This window comes from Octopus sinensis, linkage group LG6, assembly GCF_006345805.1.
Source record: "Octopus sinensis linkage group LG6, ASM634580v1, whole genome shotgun sequence".
Taxonomy (NCBI): domain Eukaryota; kingdom Metazoa; phylum Mollusca; class Cephalopoda; order Octopoda; family Octopodidae; genus Octopus; species Octopus sinensis.
In genome coordinates this window covers 24,302,966-24,326,523 of record NC_043002.1, presented here as the reverse complement: position 1 = coordinate 24,326,523, position 23,558 = coordinate 24,302,966, and the positions used below count along the sequence as shown (strand labels likewise).

At 36.8% G+C, this 23,558-nt stretch overlaps 1 protein-coding gene across 3 annotated transcripts in view; it reads right to left on the bottom strand.

Annotated features, from left to right (window-relative positions):
- The window catches only part of LOC115213497 (RING finger protein 121), a 42,749-nt gene that overhangs the window by 12,433 nt on the left and 6,758 nt on the right, over nucleotides 1-23,558 (bottom strand). The window contains exons 2-3 of one of the 3 annotated variants that reach the window (XM_036503730.1): nucleotides 13,495-13,600; nucleotides 5,492-5,532 (exon numbers count right to left, since the gene is read on the bottom strand). In XM_036503730.1, coding sequence (XP_036359623.1) covers nucleotides 5,492-5,532; nucleotides 13,495-13,536 — 83 coding nt within the window. In that variant the 5' untranslated portion in view covers nucleotides 13,537-13,600. Of the gene's footprint in view, nucleotides 1-5,491; nucleotides 5,533-13,494; nucleotides 13,652-23,558 lie in introns of all 3 variants that reach the window. The other 2 variants (XM_036503729.1, XM_029782503.2) reach the window with 2 other exon arrangements.

The following is a 23,558-nucleotide window of genomic DNA, read 5'->3' as shown; positions in this document are numbered from 1 at the left end:
ATGTGATGAATTAAGAACTGTCAATCTCTTCCCATTGTCTGCAAAATGCCATTTAACCTGACTTTGGGAATCTGGCTTCATGTCATCAAAACTGTTCATTATTACATTGAGAATTTACTAAAAAACACTGTTGAATATTAAATGTAATGAAAACTATTCTTAAATTACAAGAATGTATTTATAATACACATACATTTTTATACACAGACACATACACATATGCACATAAATACACACATAAGCATGCATACATATACTGGCAATACTAATTTATTATTCAATACTGTGGCATTCTTTAAATTGGCATCTATGTCATTAAACTTCAAGTTTTACCTTTAACATCTTATTCAACCAGGTAAAACTTGAAGTTCCAGTCAAATCAACATTATCAATAAATTTTACTCTATTAAATGTTTAGAGTATAATATCTACATTATATATTATACACACACACACAAACAAACACCCACACACAAACAAACACCCACACACTATATATATATATATATATATACACACACACACACACACACACATACATATATGTACATATATAAACATACATATATTTATATGTATAAACATATATTACACATATATATATGTGCTGGTGGCACATAAAAAACACCCACTACACTCTCGGAGTGGTTGGCATTAGGAAAGGCATTCAGCTGTAGAAACTTTGTCAGTTCAGTTTGGAGCCTAGTGCACCCTTCTGGCTTGCCAGTCCTCACTCAAACCATCCAACCCATGCCGTCATGGAAAGCGGACGTTAAACGACAATGATGATGATATGACATAAATATGAGGGTGAGCTGAAAAGATCAAAGGCTGAATATGAAGGGGTGAAATTTTGCATGCATTCATTTCAACTCTTCTTCTTAATAACTGCATTGTTTATTTCTAGGTAAACTGACATTTCACTGTTTAAACAAGACTTCAAATGTAATGAGTAGTGATTTCTCTAGAAAATGGACAAAATTTAGCAAGGAGCCATAGAAAAAGATTTTCTCTCCTAAGGACATTCATGCTGACATGGTTGCTGAATTAGGGGATGACACTCCAGTTTTATCAACAGTGCAACAGTGAGCAGCTTAATTTAGGAGAGAAAGAGAGAGTCTTGACGATGACCCAAGGTCTGGGCGTCCTGCAACTACCACCTCTGAGGAAAATATTGATTGTGCTTGCTACATGGTAATGGATGACAGGTAATTGACTATGAATTGAATAGCCAATGCTATTAGTATATTCTGTGTGTGAGTTGAGAATATTCTGCACAATAAACTTGGCATTAAAGGTTTTTGCTTGGTGGGTGCCACATTTTCTGACACCCCTCCTCATCTGCTCCAAAGAAGGCTAAGGTTGTTTCATCAGCAGGGAAGGTGATGGCCCCAGTTTTTTTGAGATATATATATGTATATATGTATATACATATATACATATACAGGGTGTGGTGAATAAACTGTCATCTAAATTATGCAAAAATGAAAATAACACTGACAACTCATTTTAACAGATATATTTACCAAAATTACATTAAAATATCTTGAAATACTAAAGAGTAAATTTATTCAATGAAATCGCCATTCGCTTCAACCACGGCCTTCAGACAACTTCAGAATCTCCTGCAACTCTTCTGGACAGTCTCCTTGTTTAAGCTGGTGAATTCTGCCATAATCCTTGCTTTCAGTTCATCTTTGGTGTTACAAGGAGTTTTGTTGGTCTCTCACTCAACTGCGCTCCACACATAATAATCAAGTGAGGTGCAGTCTGGAGAGTTAGGTGGCCAGATGTTAGGGTAATGTGGTCAGAGAAATTGTCTGACAGCCATGACTGGGTTCTCCTACTTGTCTTGATAATGTTGATAGGATGTTTGATTTTTATCACTCTCGGTACATGTCCTCAGATTGACACCCAAACACTCTGAAATGTTTGTATTGGAGATTCCGGTGTGAATGCCAAGCAGTACAGCATGTTTCCAAATTTCTGGCAGAATGAATTGCGTCATGGTGTTTTTCTCACAGATGGTGCCCAACTGACCCTACTATACGGTGTAGTCTACAAAATCAAAAACAAACAATGTGCATGCGTGAAATTAAAAATATAAAATGGTGACAATTTACCCATCACACCCTGTATACACACACACACACACACATATACATATGTTTATATACATACATATACATACGTACACACACACATGCATGCATGCACACACAACATCATCCTTTAACATCTGTTCTCCATGAGTTGGACAGGGCAATATACATACATACATATATATACACACACACACACATATATATATATACATATATACACACATATACATACATATACACATATATACACACATATACACACACATATATACACACATACATATACATACATACATACACACACACACACACACACACACACACACACTCACACACAAGTGGCTAAATATGAATACAATTGTTGTATACTTATATTAAATGTAGTAATAAATATAAACATCTGTCTTTGTATTTCTCTATAGACATAAAAAAAGTGAACGTTTGACTCGAGTTTCGACTCTAATTGGAGTCTTCCTCAGAGACCATGTACATCTCATGCTGTCCACGAAGAAAGAAACAACTAATGGCATTATAAGCTCACTAAATATTAGTAGTATCAATGCTAATTTGCATAATACTAATATGTAACTAGTAGCTTGTTCAATTAATTACTAAACTGAGCATTAAATAGATAAGCTGTAGGATAAATGTGTAGCTGTACTGAAATAGCACAAGATTTAACCAAAGTTATGTAAATATATATGTGTATATATATTTCTCCGTGGGCAGGAAAAGAGTGAATGATCTGACTCGAGTTTCAAATCTAAGTGGTGTCTTTCTGAAAGACATCGTACATTGTATATGAACACAACAGCTAAACAATCACACCTGCTAAAATAAACACAGCTGTTTCAGTGCCTTTAGCAGAGTTCACTCTGTTGCAAGCACTTGGATCAGGTCACTGGTTTGAGGATACCTTTTGTCTCTCACCACTGCTAGAGGCCCAGCAAAAGGTCAAAGGTACGCTGTTTTACCCACTGACTAAATGATTAAAAAGATAGATAAATAAATAAATAAATATATATCATCACCATCATCATCGTTGTCGTTTAGCATCTGCTTTCCATGCTGGCATGGGTTGGACAGTTCAACTGGGGTCTGGGAAACCAGAAGGCTGCACCAGGCCCAGTCTGATCTCTATATATATATATATGTATGTATTATACACACACATACATACACATTACTTCTAAATATACACACAGTTGTCCTGAGATAAGACACAAGACCATCATGGATAGCATCTGTTTTTGAAAAGAAATCTACCCAAAACTAAAAGCTAATAAATACCTCATTAGTACTACCATAGCTGTAAAGAATACTATCTTATAGTACAAGGCAGAATACACTGAAGAATCTAGTATCCCTGATATACAAAACGATGGTTAGGTCAATGGCTGGAATATTTCTGATCATAAGCTTCCTCAATCAGGGTTGATCAAGAATGAAGCAACACCAGTACCAAAATGTACTTGGGTCTAATAGATTCAGGTACCAAAAGTGAGGTTATTTGGCTTTTGATACAATATCATTCTTGTGACAAAATATGAACTGCTAGATACTCAGTTAATTGTCAGAAGTATTATTGACGTGTTAGGCCTCCATCAGTCAATGTTGGCCACGAATCTGTACATGTATGTGTGGCCTGGGTATACTTTTCCTTTTTTTTTTGTTTTGTAGAAGATAAGCAGTTGTTTATGCATGCAAGTCTTCTCTCGCCAAACTACTGATGTTTATCTATGGGGAAAGCAAGTAATAAGGGTCGATACAACTTGGCACTAATGTTGCTGTTAGTCACAAGTGTTACTGTTAGAAATCAAAGAACCTTCTAATTGACTAAGCTCTCTGCTAAATAATAATTACTAATTTTGGCACACAGTCACATGAGCCAGTCAGGGAAACATAGTGTGACCAAATCTCTTTCAAATCACACTTTACCAGCTTAAAATGCACATTGGACAACACAGTCTCATATATCTCACTAAAAAAAAATATGTGGGGGAAGGGAACAGTCACAGCTAGAATGTGTTTGATCACAGATTTGCTTAACAAGGGCTGAACTGGGACAAAAAAACAACAAGGACACTAATTTTGACAAGAAGGATTGAATCAACCCCAGCACTCATGTCATCAACACTGCAAAGATGAAAACAAAAACAAGATTTGTTTCAATCAAGAACATAAACAGATCTAATTTAATATCACATTTTATCTTTTCTGTCACAATAACACTTAATGTTAATTGGTAAATTAAATCACTAGTGGTAGTCTAAGTGGAATACAAATAGTTGTTGCTTCACCCCAGGTGAGCCCTGATTCAGTAAGCCTATCATCAAAGGTGTTCAATATGTGATTGTTCATCCTTCCATTTCTTCATTTTCTTTTTAATCAGACACAGTATATCTAGGACTACATTATCCAGTATGTCTTTCTATTTTGGCCCCCGTGCCAGTGGCACGTAAAAAGCACCATCTGATCGTGGCCGTTTGCCAGCCTCGTCTGGCACCTGTGCAGGTGGCACGTAAAAAGTACCCACTACACACATGGAGTGGTTGGCGTTAGGAAGGGCATCCAGCTGTAGAAACACTGCCAGATCAGACTGGGCCTGGCGCAGCCTACTGGCTCCCCAGACCCCAGTTGAACCGTCCAACCCATGCTAGCATGGAAAACGGACGTTAAACGATGATTAAATGATGAAAAACAAAAATCTATGTTTATTGATCAAACAGATCAATGCTGTCTATGCTTTGCTGACACAGTCCAAGACTGAAACATTCCTGTTACTGTCGTTTCTGATAACAAAGATCAGATTTTTTTCTTCCTTAATTTATCAAAATTATGTTACTTTCTATTTGTTAGTCACAATTTTTTTGTTTTCTTTCTCCAACCAAGAGGAAAATTTCAAATCCCTGAGAATTTTTTTGCACACATCTTTCAGTACATCTATTAATATACATGTTTGTATGTGAAACATCCTTCCTCTTTATTCTGATATTTACTCAACATTTTTCCACTTAATTTTTCTGCTAAAAGTTTAAATATAAACCTTCATAAATGAAACTTAAACTAAACAGTCTCATATCATAGTAAAAATCAAGTTTTTCTTTCTTCCAGTCATTCATGTGTTTATTTACAAGAAAATATAAAGTTGCATATTTGGGAGGGATTCAATCAATTCACATCTTTTTATGTTCTGAACTCAAATCCCACAAAATTAACTTTGTCATTCATCCTTCTGAGATTGATAAATATAAGTATCAGTTCACAAGTACAAGAGTTGAAATAACTGACTCTACTCCATAAAGGTGATGTCCTGGTATGACCACAATCTAATGTCTAAAACCAGAAAAAAAATGTAAGAAATTAATAAAAAATTGTTTTCTTACCTCCATCGTTCTTCCTCTGATAATTTGGACAGATCTATTGTCTATAAACATAAATAGAGAAATAAAAATAAGGATTATTTCATTTAATATCAAATACATTTCAACAGCAGTCATCAAAAATACTCAACATGATATAATGATAATAGTCATCTTTATCATCATGTGTTTATATTTACAAATCTATGACCTTCCTTTGTTGGTTACTTTACTATACAGTGATATCAATTAGTTTAAGGACAAGACTATACTGATAATTAAACCTTTAGTATTTATCTAAACTATACAGGACTGAAAACTACATGTGATATGAATAACAAAATATTCTCTTACTCTTTTAAATTATGTAAGTTGAACACAAAAATTTGAATTAGCTTAAGCCACAAAAATTAACATTACTTATGATACAAAAAATTTAGAAAAAATATTTTAAATTTCAATATTTGGAAATTGAATGAATTATCTGACTATATTGCCAAAATATGAGAAATAATTTCAGATAATGTGATTAAGCTTATAGATTCAATTGCCATAGATACAAATCTATTTTGTGAAATTTCAGGTACCTGACCAAATATTAGCAAGATGTAATTTTATTCCTTTTGCTTCTTAATGCACACATTCCAATTTATTGAAAAGAGTATATATCATATTTCATATAAGGCAGCGAGCTGGCAGAATCGTTAGCACGCCGGGCGAAATGCATAGCCATATTTCGTCTGCCGTTATGTTCTGAGCTCAAATTCCGCCGAGGTCAACTTTGCCTTTCATCCTTTCGGGGTCGATTAAATAAGTACCAGTTACGCACTGGGGTCGATATAATCGACTTAATTCGTTTGTCTGTCCTTGTTTGTCCCCTCTATGTTTAGCCCTTTGTGGGCAATAAAGAAACATATATATCATATTTCAACAGTTCATGAATTAAATGGGATTCATGTTTGTGATGTTATTGATGTATTAATGACTGAGTAGGTTAATTAAAAATTTTTCATTTAAACTTCCATCATTTAAAAATGTAAAAAAAATTCTATTTCTATTCATATAGTTTATATATGAATCCAAAGTGATTAAGTAGACAGAAATAAAAATAATTAGCATTTAATTATCAGTGTTTTTTTGTATATAAATTAAGTAACACCACTGTATATGTGTACAATCATATGTGTATACACACACAACTCAAAAGTAAATAGATACTTATAAATTATACCATTTTGTCTGTGAGGACATTATTCATTAGTTTGATACCCAAATGGGTTAAATCATAGCAAAATTGCACAAGCCAGATCTACTAAAATACTAGATTACGTATTTAAAATGTATCAAATGACATTATTTTGTTTCTAGAAATAAATCTTTCAAAAATGCTGGTCTCTATTTACTTTCAAGAGGTCTCCGTATATGTGCAGGTATATGTATATATATATATATATATATATATATATATATATATAATGGGTAGGACTGTTTTACAAGTCTGACTAGTAGCAGTCCTGCAAATTATATTCACCTTGGACAGTCGTACCAATGATCTATGGACAATTACGTAAGTAAGATTACGTAATTTGTTGATAGTGAAACATGTATATGAATAATCCATATTTTTATTACTTTTTCTTTTGTCTTGCTTGATTACGTTTTGGTTGTTTTGCTAAATTTTTCTTGAGAACATTTCTTGGTGGTGAGACCGTAGTGGATCTATTTCTAGCATATGGGTGTCCACATGGTGGTTTCCCTCTAAAACCAAAGTACTAATAAGTAGGAAGGTAGACAATCCACAAATGTCTTCAGGAAAATGGCCCTGCTCGATCTGTAGAAAAGGTGTAGGTAGAAACTCTATAAGATGTACCCAGTGTAAGCTATGGACACATAAGAGGTGCAGCAATGTCAAAGGTAGGCTAACTGGGAAGATAGTTTTTGTATGTGGCAGATGCTCGGGAGCATTAACCTCCGAAAATCTGCAGAAAACAACTTCCGTCACTTTCCAGGGGGAAAAACTAGAAGTAGTTGATAGCTTCTGTTATCAAGGTGACCAAGTCAGTAGTGGGGGTGGGTGCACTGAAAGTGTAACTGCTAGAATAAGAATAGCCTGGGCAAAGTTTAGGGAGCTCTTACCTCTGCTGGTGACTAAAGGCCTCTCGCTCAGAGTAAAAGGCAGACTGTATGATGCATGTGTACGAACAGCCATGCTACATGGCAGTGAAACATGGGCCGTGACTGCTGAGGACATGCGTAAGCTCATGAGGAATGAAGCCAGTATGTTCCGATGGATGTGTAATGTCAGTGTACTTACTCGACAGAGCATTAGTACCTTGAGAGAAATGTTGTACCTAAGAAGCATCAGTTGTGGTGTGCAAGAGAGACGATTGCACTGGTATGGTCATGTGGCGAGAATGGATGAAGATAGGTGTGTGAGAAAGTGCCAATCCCTAGCAGTTGAGGGAGCCCGTGGAAGAGGTAGACCCAGGAAAACCTGGGATGAGGTGGTGAAGCACGACCTTCGAACTTTAGGCCTCACTGAGGAAATGACCAGCGACCGAGACCTCTGGAAATATGCTGTACGTGAGAAGACCAGGCAGGACAAGTGAGCCCAGCCCACTTATGAATGCCTTTCCTCCCTTGGACACAAAGACCTGTTGAGGCAAGCGAAGTCGATATAGAACCTCATCCGACGACAGACACCCATGCCAACCCCCTTTTCTTGCAAAGACATGTTGGGGCAAGCGAAAGTGAAATCGAATTGAACCAGCCAGGATCCCTGGTCTGGTGGTACGTAAAAAGCACTATCCAACTCGTGGCCGATGCCAGCGCCGCCTTGACTGGCCTCCGTGCCGGTGGCACATAAAATACACCAATCCGACCGTGGCCGTTGCCAGCCTCGCCTGGCGCCTGTGCAGGTGGCACGTAAAAAGCACCCACTACACTCACGGAGTGGTTGGCGTTAGGAAGGGCATCCAGCTGTAGAAACATTGCCAGATAAGACTGGAGCCTGGTGCAGCCTTCTGGCTTCCCAGATCCCCGGTCGAACCGTCCAACCCATGCTAGCATGGAGAACGGACGTTAAACGATGATGATGATATATATATATATATGTATGTAGAAGGTTAAAAAGTAATACACAAGTTGATATGTATAAAGAAAATAGGACAAGGTAGAAAATGCTAAAATAATTTTATCACGAGGAACATTTTAGTACCAGTTTCAGTTAAGACTTTTTCAACTTAGAGTAAAGCAAATTGACTCAACCAACATCCCAAAAGTAGCGAAAGGTCCTGCCTAAAAACAACACTAATGGAGATCCAAAAAAGGCTGCAATAATCCTATGAGGGAGAAAGCAGACAAAGAAGCATGGGTTATAAAAAACATTAAGTCAAACCCAAAGGCCTTCTTTCATCACGCGAAAGAAACAGCCTCAGTACACTGCAAGATAGGACCCCTCTTCCAAAAGGATGGCTCCCTCACAGACAGTCCAACTAAGATCAGTGAGATACTAAATGACCAGTTCAAAAGTGTCTTTACAACCCCATTGGAACACAGACAAGTGAACGAACCAGTGGACTTCTTTGCTGCTTCACCTATAACCAGTGAAGCAATTACAATGGAATACATTGACATTAGCAAAGAAGATATACTACTAGCCATATATGAAGTAGACACAAACTCAACTGCTAGTCCTGATGATTTCCCAGCAATCCTCCTCAAATCGTGTAAGCATGCCCTGGCAAAACCCCTCCAGATTCTCTACCAGAGCTTTCTTGCAAATGGCAAGCTGCCAAGCAAGCTGAAGGAGGGAATAATATACCCAATCCATAAAGGGAGAAGCAGAGCAGATGTCAAAAACTATAGTCCTATCTCTCTGACTTCACACATCAGCAAAGTCATGGAACAGATAATCAGAGGGGAACTAATCGCATTCCTTGAAGAAAATAACTTGCTGAGTGATACCCAGCATGGTTTTCAACCAGGTAGGAGCTGCCTGACCCAGATCTTACAACATTATGAGTGGGTGTTGAGGCAGTTACTCAACAACTCAAAAAATACATATATAAATATAGAAATATTACATTTCTAAATATCTCAAAGAGATATAAGCAGTAGTGGTATGATAGAGTAGTTGTATACTGTCAACTTAATTTGTGTCAGTCCCATTTCACTAGAATTCTTATATGTTTACAAAAGCTAGACAGGCATCTCCAACTAGCAGGCCATGCTACTCCAGACTGATGACAAGCAAAGACTCAGAAACTAGTCTCTAGATGCAGGCTTAGCTGGGTGGAGGTGCTTGTCTCTCCCTTGTAAACATAAGGACACAGGAAATGTGTCTATGCCGACAGGAAGCGTTAATGCTTCCTAGGGCTAAATAGCAGTGGTGTGATTCCAGGGAGGAAAACTAGAAGTAGTTGATAGCTTCCGTTATCTAGGTGACCAAGTCAGTAGCGGAGGAGGGTGTGCTGCAAGTGTAGCTGCTAGAATAAGAATTAGCCTGGGCAAAATTCAGAGAGCTCTTACCTCTGCTGGTGACAAACAGCCTCTCGCTCAGAGTACAAGGTAGACTGTATGACGCATGTGTGTGAACAGCCATGCTACATGACAGTGAAACATGGGCCATGACTGCTGAGGACATGCGTAAGCTCGCAAGGAATGCCAGTATGCTCCGATGGATGTGTAATATCAGTGTGCATACTCGACAAAGTGCTAGTACCTTGAGAAAAAAGTTGGACTTAAGAAACATCAGATGTGGTGTGCAAGAGAGACAACTGCGCTGATATGGCGAGAATGGATGTGGATAGCTGTGTGTAAAAGTGCCACATCCTAGTGGTTGAGGGAACCTGTGGAAGAGGTAGGCCCAGGAAGACCTGGGATGAAGTGATGAAGCATGACCTTCGAACATTGGGCCTCACCGAAGCAATAACTAGTGACTGGGACCTTTGGAAATATGCTGTGCTTGAGAAGACTCAGCAAGCTCAAGTGAGACCATAGCCTTGTGGCTTATGCCAGGGGTGTAACCAGCCCACTTATGCGTACCTTTCCTTCAATGGACACTAAATTCTGCTTGCTAAGACCTGTTGATGCAAGTGAAATCGAAATCAAATTCAATGACTAGCATCCATGCTAGTTGAGCGCTAACAGTACCATATGAGCGTAATCGTTGCCAGAGCAACAAGCTGGCCTCTGTGCCGATGGCACATAAAAAGCACCATTCGAGCATAATCATTATCTGCGTCGCCTTACTGGCACTTGTGCTGGTGGCATGTGAAAAAACATTCGAGCGAGGTCATTGCCAGTGCCGCTGGACTGGCTCCTGTGCAGGTGGCACATAAAAACACCATTTGAGTGTGGCCGCTGCCAGTACCGCTTGACTGGCCCTTGTGCTGGTGGCAAGTAAAAGCACCCACTACACTCTCAGAGTGGTTGGCATTAGGAAGGGTATCCAGCTGTAGAAACTCTGCCAGATCAGATTGGTGCAGCCATATGGTTCACCAAACCTCAGTCAAATCGTCCAACCCATGCTAGCATGGAAAGCAGATGTTAAACGATGATGATGATGATGATATATATATATAAAGAGAGACAGACAGCAACAGATATAAACATTCTCCATTAATATCTTGATCAACAGAAAGTAAACACTGCTAACATGCTAGTAATTTATGAATCAAACTAGCTGCCTAGAATGCTCTATAATATTCAAAACAGTCTAGCTAATGTATTTAAGTTCATGCAAGTTTATAACCAATATCTCTGTTTACAGTTAAGAGGTTACTCAGTCACTGATGAAATCCCAACTACTCTGCCCAATTCATCTTTTTTTGTACACAAAGCTATGAACATATAGAGACAAACTGTTTACATCAGTATATTACAGTGTTTGCTAAAAGCAATACGAGCCATACTCAAAATTCATATGTTCAATTCTGCTCTCTCTTCTATGTATGTAGATTGAAATATTACTTCTGCACATGTATACAAGTGTTGCCAGTTCAAAATTTCTTACTTCTTAAAGTTCAAGGAATTCAAAAGTCAAAAATACAAATCTTGAGGACTGTATGTAAATATAGTCTGTAGCACAAAATACAGTCACATATGGAACAATACAATACAGTCAAGTATAAAATAGCAGAGTTCAGTAGAGTAGAATAGAGTAGTTAACAGTAGTTAAACTAGAGTACAGTAAACAGTATAATAGTGAACAGCAGAGTATAACAGAGTGACATAGAGTACAATACTGTAAGGAACAAGGAAAGAAAAATGTTAAAATTATTATAAGCAGTGCAATGTTGGTGACATTATATAGAAATATGTTTGTGAGAAAGTGATTGCTAAACAGAGACAGAGAGAAAGAACATTGCCATTGCAATGAAAGCAAATAGTAATAACAAACTTTGTGATGACTAAAAATTAAGATGCCTAAAACAGCAAAATGCAAAGCACCAATAAAGCAAGGATTAACTCCATGTAGCAAACATATACCAAACTTAGAAATAAATTATTTCATTGTCCACAAATACTTGTAACATAGTGCAATGGTTGAGCTAACAATAGTTGCATAACCTGATAGAAATAACAGCCAAATGACTCTCATACCACAGTTAACTATTGTAATAAATAAAGACAGATATATTGAGCAGTGTACTTCTAAATATACAAAAAGATGAAATGGTCACAGTTGGAACACCTCTGATCATTAATCCATTCAGTCAGAATTGTCCTGGGATTGAACAACAATTTAACAGTAAATTCATGTTACTTGATTATTTACAGACCATAGCTATAGATAATGATATATAATAGCCACATGCAACCATTCTACATAGCTAAGTCTTTCTCATTTCATAAGCATCCTTGCTCTACTCTGATAAAATCCAAGATTGACACAAAACTCTTTCACCCAGAATCAAACTTAGTACAAAGAATGACATAAATTTGGGAGTAGCTACATTTTGTCTATGTGACAAAATAATAATAATAATAATAATAATAATAATAATAATAATCCTTTCTGCTGAAAGCACAAGGTGGGAGGGGTAAGTCAATTATATTGACCCTAGTGCTTAACTTGTACTTATTTTATTGACACTGAAAGGATGAAAGGCAAAGTCAAACTCAGCAGAATTTGAACTCAGAATGTATAAACAAACAGTATGCTGCTAAGCAAACTTTGGAATATTTGTGGTGACACATTAGGCTGGTCAAGCTAAATTTCACAATTAACAATTACTGGACTTTATTTCAATATTGTTTACTATGATGGTCTTATGCACACAAAGTATTTTAATGTGCAATTTGGTTTTCATTTAGTCATCTTTGCAAAACTGACTATTTTTCACTTTGTGAACTTTTTGTACTTACTGTATGACAATGCACACAATCACTAGTTGCCTCAGATTCCACTGTTTTACTTTCAAATTCTAATAAGGATTAAAAATCAACTTAAGATTATGAAAAGAAATACACTAGTGGTTCACTAAACACCACCAGTCACCATAAATAAAAAAATTTTAACATTGGCACAAGACCACATATCTTGAGGGAGAGATACAATCAATTGTATTAGCCTCAATACATGACTGGTACGTATTTTATCAACCCCAGAATGATAAAAGAAAAAGCTGATTTAGTTGGCAGCTGAACTCAATGTGTGTAGAAACAATATAACAATATGAGAAACATTTTGTCCACTATTCTACCAACCTTGCCAATCTACAGCCTTGCATTAACTATGACTAGTAAGTTTCTTTTGTGATGAGCCCTTAAACTTGTAGGTGAAAAAAGTAGGAAATAGTGAGATAGATGTGTGACTTTCCCAATAATACCAGTAAAGCAGACCAAATTTCCTCAACTTGGAATTGTATCCAAGTTTCTAACTTAGATTAACAGAAACTTACAGTCAAAATAAGTATCCTCCACCAACCAAAAGCAATGAAATTAGTTATTTATTATTTTGAGAAGCTTTTTGTTAAAGATCTTTTTAATCCCTGTTTGTAAAACCAAACCATATTACATACCTTATTTAGTTTATAATGGGTTTCAGGATAGTGTTGGCGCATTCTGTAGGGTTTCTTGTTGGATTGTGAAAATAAATCACCTTTAGACTTTGTCCAGCTCCAAATCCTAAACTCTCAAGAATAAAACACTATATGCTTGTGTGAATGTGATAGCTACCTGTATGGCAAACAACAGCACCAAAACAATACTTATTTAATAAAATAGCATTAAACAACTGCTGTGTAGACTTATCCAATCAATACAAGAATTAAAGAAAATAATTGTATTCAATTTACTTATCTATGCTGTGTTGTTTAATCTCAAGCAGTCTTAATAAAGTAGACCTATGATCAAGAACATTCCAGTCATAGCCATTCTGCCATTTTTTTGCCAGATGTAGCATACTGTGGACTAATTATCCAATGGATAGGTTTTTTCTAAGACGACAGAGAGGTTTGGGGGTGACTTGGCTGCTCTTTCTAGAAGATTGAATAGAGATACAAAGATGCTGATATAGAGGCCAATAAGAGAGATGCTATATAAACTATTTGTCTAGTTAAAATAGATTTCTAACTCAGCAGAAAATGTCACATATTTTAAGGAAAGAATGTATATGGTTGAGTCAAACTTAGTACATAACCAATACTTAGTTTAGCCTGGCAGAATAAAAGATTTTGAACTCAGAATATAAAAGAACTACAAAGCATTTAAATCAATACTATCATGACTTCCAGTCCACTGTCCTTCTTGTGCTGCTAAACAATCAATTGATATAAGTCCATTTTTTAACTGGACTGGATCTTTCAAAGTTTGGCTCTTTGGATTAGCTTCTGCAACATTTCTAGCAATAATAGCTGTTAGTAAGCTTCATAAGATGAAAAATATTTTTTGGTGATGTTCTTACTCTACCAGAATATGAAGAAGACATGACAAGTGAGAGGTATCAACCATGTCAACCAATTATTACAGTGAGAATAGTTATATTTAGTATCTGTTACTATTAGTAGCAGTAGTCAGTAGAAGGGTTAACTTGCTGATTACAGGATTTACAATAATAGTTATATGTAGTGATATCTAATATATATAGCAGAGGATGTGTGTGTAAGAGAGACACAGGCAGAAAGACTAACACTTATTCACATATTGACAACATATAACAGTAATGACAACAAAAAAATTCCCAACAGGTGTGATTTGTAAAACAGAACCCACAGTGAAACTGCAATGGTAATTTGTAGCTATTCAGGGTAGTTGAAGCAACTTCAGACTAGTGACCATAGACATCAACTATGATTGAAATGAAACAGATGTGCAGCTGAGCAAATAATTAAGTCAGTTCACAAGCTCACAGCTTATTCCCCTCAATCAATATGGGTAGTCGATTTTCTCAACAATAAATAAAATCTGAAGTTGAAAGAAACTAATGATGATCTGCAAGAACAAAAATTATTTAGTGACACTCTTAAATTGAGTTTATATGCTGTGGGTGGTTCAAGCAAAGCCCTTCATCATGCCTACATGTCATTCAAAGTTATCTAAATTTATAAACTATCTTAAATTTCTATACTTCTGAGATGAGAAATTTATATTATGTACAGTAATCAATTGCCATATCACGGTTCACCTATCGCGCCCTCAGTACATCGCGGATTTTTCTGGCTGATATATGGAAATTTATATCACGGACTCCTCAGTATATTGTGAGTTTCTGCGGCTGGTAGGCATTTACACTTTTTTAGATTTTAATTATTTCTGTGGTAAAATAAGCATTTTCATGCTTAAAAATTAATAAATTAATAAATAAACATACAGTAAAGTACTGCACTGTATAACACATTAATTAAAATACAGTAATCCCTTGACTATCACGAGTGTTACATTCCAAAACCTTTCACACAAATAATAAAAATCTAAAAAACTATCGGCCACAGAAACCCGGATATACTGAGGAGTCCATAATATAAATTTACATATATTATCCAGAAAAATCCGTGATATACTGAGTGCACGATAGGTGAACCACGATGTACTGAGTGAGTGATAGGTTAACCACGATATGGCGAGGGATTTGTGTATATCAAAAGAAAATACGTAATGTATTGTAGATGAGTAAACAATGAATCACACATACTGTATGGCAAATGAAACTCAGGAGGCGAATGTGAGGTGTTGTTTTGCATTTATAATAAAATATATATATACAAATTATAAAAAAAAAATAATAAAGAATACGCAGTACTGTTTCTACTTTGCGGATTTTTACCTATTGTGTGTGGGAGGTGGGTTTGGGACGTAGTACCAGCGATAGTTGAGGGATTACTATACATTGTTTATATTAGTCAGACTGGTGTCACACTTTGATTGCTGCTTTCACATTACAGCTGTTGTATGCTCCAGTCTTCTATATAACTTAAATTCATGAACTGTAGCTGTAGTAGAAATGGGTTACATAGAAGTGAAATCATGGTCAGTTCATAATAGACAGCGACAATCAGATATTTTGATGGACTAAGTGGTATTGTCAATGGAGAGGGTAGAGATGTTCATAAATCTAAATTGGGTATTTTAATGTGACAATTTATTACCTCAATTTACCAAGCAACTGAGATAACATACCAGACATGAATAAGTATGTTGTGACACTAACATCATATCCAAATGAGACAGTTGTTATTCATCCACTAAATGTCATAAAAAACTCTGGAAAACTTTAGGCCAATGAACTCTTGAGATTTACACTGGGTATAATACATAAGGACATAAATAAAATCTATAAAAACCATACCAGAGTTTACAACTTTATTACAGTCTGAAAAAATAATCCTGAGTGGCAGAGCACACAGCACAGATAAACAAACATTTTTCTTTTCTTTCCAAAAGACAATATTATAAACACCACAAGATCATATAGGTGTACATGGTCATGTGGCTAAAAACTAACATGCAACTATTGAAAACACTTAATAATAAACATAATAATTATTTCTAACATAGGTATAAGGCCACAAATTTGATGGGGTTAGTCGATTGAATTAACCCCATTACTTGACTGGTAATTCCTTTTGTCTACTCCATAAGGATAAAAGGCAAGTTGATTTGGATGAAATTTAAACTCAGAACATAAGATACATAACTAAAGACTACAGGTATTTTGTCCTGTTCTAACAGCTCTGCCAATCCACCAGACCTTAAAAATAGTACTAATTGTTTCTAAATTAGGTACAAGACCAGAAATTTAGGAATAGGAGGTTAATTGATTAAAATGACTCAAGACATGAGTGATACTTTATTTTACAAACCTGGAAGGACAAAAGGTAAAGTAGATCTTGGTGAGATCTGAACCCAGAACATAAAGACAAGAGGAAATACCACAAACATTTTGCCTGATGCTCTAATAAACAGTTTTTATTATTATTATTATTATTATTATTGTTATTATTTAAAGAACTGTGAATCTCATGATCCACTTTTTGAATCTTATGTCTTCAGCCTGGGCTTATCCTTCCTTTTCTGGGTCTTCTTTCTTTTGTGGTTGTCTCTGACAGCTTGTTATTCTTCTCCAACTTTCATATATGCCCATCATTTCAAGCCTTGAGCCTATTGAGGCAGGCTTTTTGATACAATATCCTAGTGATGAGCACAGAATAGATTTTTTTTCCTGATGGTAGTTTGGAAACAGTAGTTTCTGGGACCTGCTGTTATATTCTTGCCACTACTGTAGTTTGCTGCTTTCCTCCTTTCTCTGCTTCTTCAGCTTCTCAAGGAGAAATCCCCCAACAGGCTCTGAGAATCACATGTATAACAAGTGGGATTTCTGCCTTGCATGGCCTGTCTAATTACCAAAAATATATAGTGCTTACCAATGCCCACAAAAGAGCAACTAAAAGGAACTCTGGCAAAAGTGTGTTCCATCAACCAGGGTGGAGTATATGGAAGTGAGTCCCTGGTCTTTTAAAGACCAAGGAAGATCCAAGGTAACATGTGGAATTGGTGTGTCCACATACCTGCCCACACACTAATGACACAATATATGGGGAGACAAAACCAAAGAGTCATAGCCAAGGACATTGGTAGTAATATTTACCCATGGTTCATAACATTTGCAGTACAGTAGAGACAAGAGATGAATGTAGATGTTACATGAAGCAACATGTAGTCATCCTTGAATGTACTCTATCATGGGTGGAGGAAGAAAAGTATTTAGACTGACAATGCAGGGCTAACATCCCGGATGCCAGTTCCTAAATGTATTCCTCTGGCACAAAGGCTATGTCCTTTGTAACATGTCTCTCCTGTGTTCTCTTCTTGTTGGGAACTGACTAGCAAAGCTAGCAAAACTGCAGTTATTGCTATTAAAGTCATTAGAAATATCAATTTTATTCATTTGTTAGAGTGTCTCTTTCTTTATATGTATTTTTTCCCTTTTCAAATTTTGTGGTGACAATACCTATTTCTTTATTACCCACAAGGGGCTAAACATAGAGGGGACAAACAAAGACAGACATAGGTATTAAGTCGATTACATCGACCCCAGTGCATAACTGGTACTTAATTTATCGACCCCGAAAGGATGAAAAGCAAAGTCAACCTCAGCGGAATTTGAACTCATGACATAACTGCAGACGAAATACCACTAAGCATTTCGCCCGACATGCTAACGTTTCTGCCAGCCCGCTGCCTTCAAGTGGTGACAATACCACTGCCACTATGACCACCCTTTTACACCTCTCCATGCTGGCATGAGTTGGACAGTACATTATGGTCCAAGCCAGTTCTTATTCAAAGTTATTGCCCTCCTAAATAAATCAGAGAACCAAGTTTCACTCAGTCATCTAAGTTTTGGCAAGGTTTCTACAGTTGGCTGCCCTTCCTTACACCATCCTTTTTACAGAATGTAAAAGATGCATTTTTTCATTGCACCAATAGTTGAAAGACTGTCACACTCTCAGTGAGAAGAAAGAATCCCTTCAACCATATGTTGTCTCTGCTTGATTTGTCGACCACTTTGCAGAGTGTACTGGATGTTTTTTCATGGCACCAATACTAGTGAGATCACTATGTAACTAGCAAGACTAAACAGTCCTCACTACTCTGAGAGGAAGAATGGAAAAGACTGTGGTGACATAAGCTGAGTTGCAACAGAGGTGTTAAAATGTAATGGCAAGAACTGGTTTATTGTTGTCCGAGGGTTGTAGAGGAGAGAGATAACAGAAGGGACAGTGGCAAGGGGAGTAATAAGAGAAAAAGAATACTGAGAGAGAGAGAGAGAGAGAGAGAGAGAGAGAGAGAGAGAATAAGGATGGGTGAGACGGAAGGGTGTTATTGTTTTCAAAATTTCTATCAAAGATTCTTAAAGGATGTATCTATCACCTTCTACTTTGTTTCTAGAGCCAGGAAGCCATTTTGAATAAAGTCTTGTTTACATTGCAGCAAAACAGAAAAAAAATCCTTCATTTAATAAATCATAGTAAAATCCAACTTTTCACAGAGCTGTTTTTAGAGGTTTCTGTACATTTTTAATCACAAATAACAATGATGATGATAAATAATAATAGAATCTGTTCTAGATAAGTTAACCCAACAAGAAACTCCCGAAAAATATCTGGCCAAACAATAAAGACATACTAGAAAGTTTTCAGCTTGAACAGATGACACATTCAGCAAGAAAATGCTTTCCTACTTTTACTAACAAAAGAATAGTCAAGACAGTGTGTGTGGGGGTGTGGATGTGTGTGTGGATGTGTGTGTGGATGTGTGTGTGTGTGGATGTGTGTGGATGTGTGTGTGGATGTGTGTGTGTGTGGATGTGTGTGGATGTGTGTGTGGACGTGTGTGTGTGTGGATATGTTGATGCGTGTGAGTGTGGATGTGTGTGAGTGTGGATGTGTGGATGTGTGTGAGTGTGGATGTGTGTGAGTGTGGATGTGTGTGTGTGTGAGTGTGTGTGTGTGTGTGAGGATGTGTGTGTGAGGATGTGTGTGTGTGAGGATGCGTGTGTGTGTGGATGTGTGTGTGTGAGGATGCGTGTGTGTGTGGATGTGTGTGTGTGTGGATGTGTGTGTGTGTGGATGTGTGTGTGTGGATGTGTGTGTGTGTGGATGTGTGTGAGTGTGGATGTGTGTGAGTGTGGATGTGTGTGAGTGTGGATGTGTGTGTGTGTGTGTGTGAGTGTGTGTGCTGGGTGTTTAATAAAGAAATAACATTTAAACCTGTTTCCTATTTGAAAATCTGACAGAGTAAACATATGAGAGATGGTGTAAGTGAGAGTATGAGAGCTACATGTATAGATGACTTTTCCAAAATGCTACAGTATATGCAGACCAAGTTGTTTAGCAATGCTGATCAGCTAATAAACTTGACAGACACAGGTGATGAAAGGAAGACACACACACACACACACAATTCATTTGCCTTGGTCTACTGATGACCACATCCCAATCCTTCAATTGCAGAAAGAACATACAAGTGATTGACTGAAGAAGCAATGTTGTCTAACTGTGTGCATATCACTTTTCTTGCTTTTCAATCCCCTCTCCAAAGCAGAGACCATCAAATTAAGTGGCAAAAAGCAATATCTTACATTCTTAAAGAGTTCAAAATAGTCTTCAGCTAGCCATTGAACTATTTCCTTGGTCCCTATTGTGTAAATAGTTGGAGAGAGTCTCACAGGGGAAACAAAAGCCTGATATATGCCCTACATCTGCGAGCCATCTCAGCTGACTAATATTATACAGATTCAATGCTGTAGACATCCATACAGATTGTAATCACACATTACAATATATAAATGGTTTAAATTTTTATTATATTCTATGGTATATTGGATTTCATATACAGTAGGAATCTACTATTATTTAGGTTGAGAATCAAACCCAAAAATGAACAATTCTTCAGTTAATGCTTATTATGATCTTTAAGTTCAAGTCTTTAAATAATTTTGCTAATTCTTTTCAAAATCTATCTACACATTGGCCATTTTTCTCTGGGAGTTAGAAAACTCTCATCTCAGTAAATTTTCCTATTATGTGAACTGAATTTCTTTTGTAGTGGGTCTAAAACAGGGGTCCCCAAACTTTTTAGACCATCGACCCCTTCATGGAATCCTTGACCCCTCATCAACCCCCAGGTATGTACAAGAAAATAAATAATAATGATTAAGTAGATGTGCATTTATCGACCCCTTGAACAGTGGGGGGTTGATATCAACCACTTTGGAGACCCCTGGTCTAAAATATAAACTCCAATAATGCTTGAAACTTCTGTCAAATTCCTGGCACCAACATTAATATCAAAAATGTCAGTGAAATTGTTCTGCATTGTTGGAGATGCAATACTGAGAGCAGTGGCTTTGTGCCAGGAGTTGAGAGGTTAAAATATGATAGAGGGACAGGAACAAGGGTTTTACTGTAGAGGAGGTACATGGCTACCCTAGCAGAAAAGGGAGAAAGGATAGTAGAGATGAAGTGTGAAGATGTACCTGCAAGAAACAAAAGGATGGATAAAAAGGTAATAGGGACAGAGAATTGATGGCTGGGAGGGTTGGTGTGCAAATGTGTGAAAGGAGAGTGACTGACAATAGAGATGAGGATAGAGACGAATGCAGTGAATGGTGAACATGAGTGGAGGCATGGCCGGTAGTGAATCTCAGTTTGGTTGAAAGAAAAAGGAAATATGAGTGGGTCAGGGAGGAGATGGTGATAGGAATCAATGCATAAAAAGTGCATGATAGAGAGCAGCAGTATGGAAAAAAAAAACTTAGATAGATGAGAAATACAAAGATGATATGAAGCAGGTGGGGAGAAAAGATGCACAATGATAGAGATGAAGGTCAGAAGTCTGCAGGGGTGGTATATAGTGAGTGACAAAAAAAGGTGGAGGGGACATTGATGGCAGATATGAAATGGTGTTCAAGGATAATACAATGGTAAAAGATGATGTTGAGAATATGGGATGGGTAACAAGTTAAATTGTTCCAAGAAGAGGAATAACTAGTAGCACAAAAAGGAGGTATAAGTGCAGTTCTATTCTCATGACTGCTGAAATCATAAAAAATATATTGAACAATAGATTCACTGAAATAAATGAAAATAAAATCAAATAAAGAAATAAGCTGGTCATGGCTGAAATGCCTTTGATCAAAAGTCTTCTGAATCAGGGTTGACCTGGGATTCAACAACAACATGGTCTTCTGTATCTGTTACTAGAGACTAATTACTCTCTACCAAAATAAAAATTTTGGGGGTCCCTTCTTTTTTCCTTTTTTGTCAGATTCATAAAACATGAGCTAAATATGAGAAGTTTGAACTTATAATGTGAACCTTAATTGAAATTCAAAAATAAGGAAATTTTAAACTTATTCATTCAGATTTAAATTTCAGCAAGTTGAAAGGTAGAAAGTACAAATAAAACATTTCTACTCTCTACTCTTCCTCTTTCTTTATTTTGCTTTGAAAGCATCCTAGGTTTAAGAATGTAAAATCTTGAAGCAAAATGAGAAAAAAAAAAAGATTCATATAGAATATCTATTTTTGTCTCTGTGTATACCAAGAATATAATTATAATTATAAAGAGAAAAAATATTGTTGCTTGACCTGCTAACATACACACACCCACACACAATGCATGTGTGTGTGCGTTTGTGTGTGTGAGAAAGAGAGACAGACAGACAGACAGAAAAACAATACAAAGAAAGCAAACAATGGGTTAAAAAAAATAACCCCAGCCTTCTACTTAATATGATAATTGTTTTTCTCCTATGTAACAGAAATACCAGTTTTGCTCAACTGTGAACAATGGAGAACATATTTTGATTAAATTGATTTCAACTAGTTTACTGTTATTGTTTCAATAATCCAATTCCTCTTCTTCACCTCACTGAAATCACAAAAGTTCCCATGGCTGTGTGGTGAAGAAGTTCACACTACAGTCACATGCTTCTGGGTTCAAATTCATTGTGCAACATCTAGGGCAAATGTCTTTAACCCCACAACTTTGGGTCAATGTAAGCTTTGTGCATAAAACTAAGTAGACTGGAAAACTGTGTGGATAGTCATCAGATGAACTGTGTTTATTGTTAGGTGGTAGGCTTAATTTAACACCAACAGCTGGCCCTTGGATGCCTTTAACAGAATCCACTCTGTTGCAAACTTTAGACTATGTCTCTCTGGTCTGAAGATATCAAGACCTTCAACCTTTTCTTTCAGCAACCTCAGAGACCCAGCAAAATGGTCATAACTGCTGCTCTTCCTACTCTGACTATATGGAAAATACTAAAAAAAAAAAATTCATTTTCTCATAAAACTGACACTAAACAGCCAACCATTCACTAATTGCACTCATCTCATTCCTCTTTACTATAGGTCTTCCTAACTATAGTTCAATTTTAAAAAATTATTTTAACCCTTCCACAGGCATGTATGATTAAGTTGGTCTGGTGGTACATAAAAAGCACTATCCGACTCGTGGCCGATGCCAGCGCCACCTCGACTGGCTTCCGTGCCGGTGGCACATAAAATACACCAATCCGACCGTGGCCGTTGCCAGCCTCGCCTGGCACCTGTGCAGGTGGCACGTAAAAAGCACCCACTACACTCACGGAGTGGTTGGCATTAGGAAGGGCATCCAGCTGTAGAAACATTGCCAGATAAGACTGGAGCCTGGTGCAGCCTTCTGGCTTCCCAGATCCCCGGTCAAACCGTCCAACCCATGCTAGCATGGAGAACGGACGTTAAACGATGATGATGATGAAAGACAGTGAAGGAAGCCTCTATGCAATCACTCAACATGATAAATATAGCAAGTAAATCTTCTTCAAATTACCCTACCATTAAAAAAGAGTGGGAAGGATACATTGGGTAAAGTAGGCCTGGATATTCAAAAAGACATGATGTTTCAAGGCTGAAATATCTTTGATCATAGGCCAGCTCATTTTTCTAGCTTTTTGCATTTTTTAATGCTTTATTTACACATACTCCAAGCCTTCATTGCTGTCTTTCTTTACTTGACTTATATGTCTGCTTTCTGTTCCCTCTTTTAAACCTTTCAGTGGGACATTTGAGCATTATATTCAATAAGCACATTATTA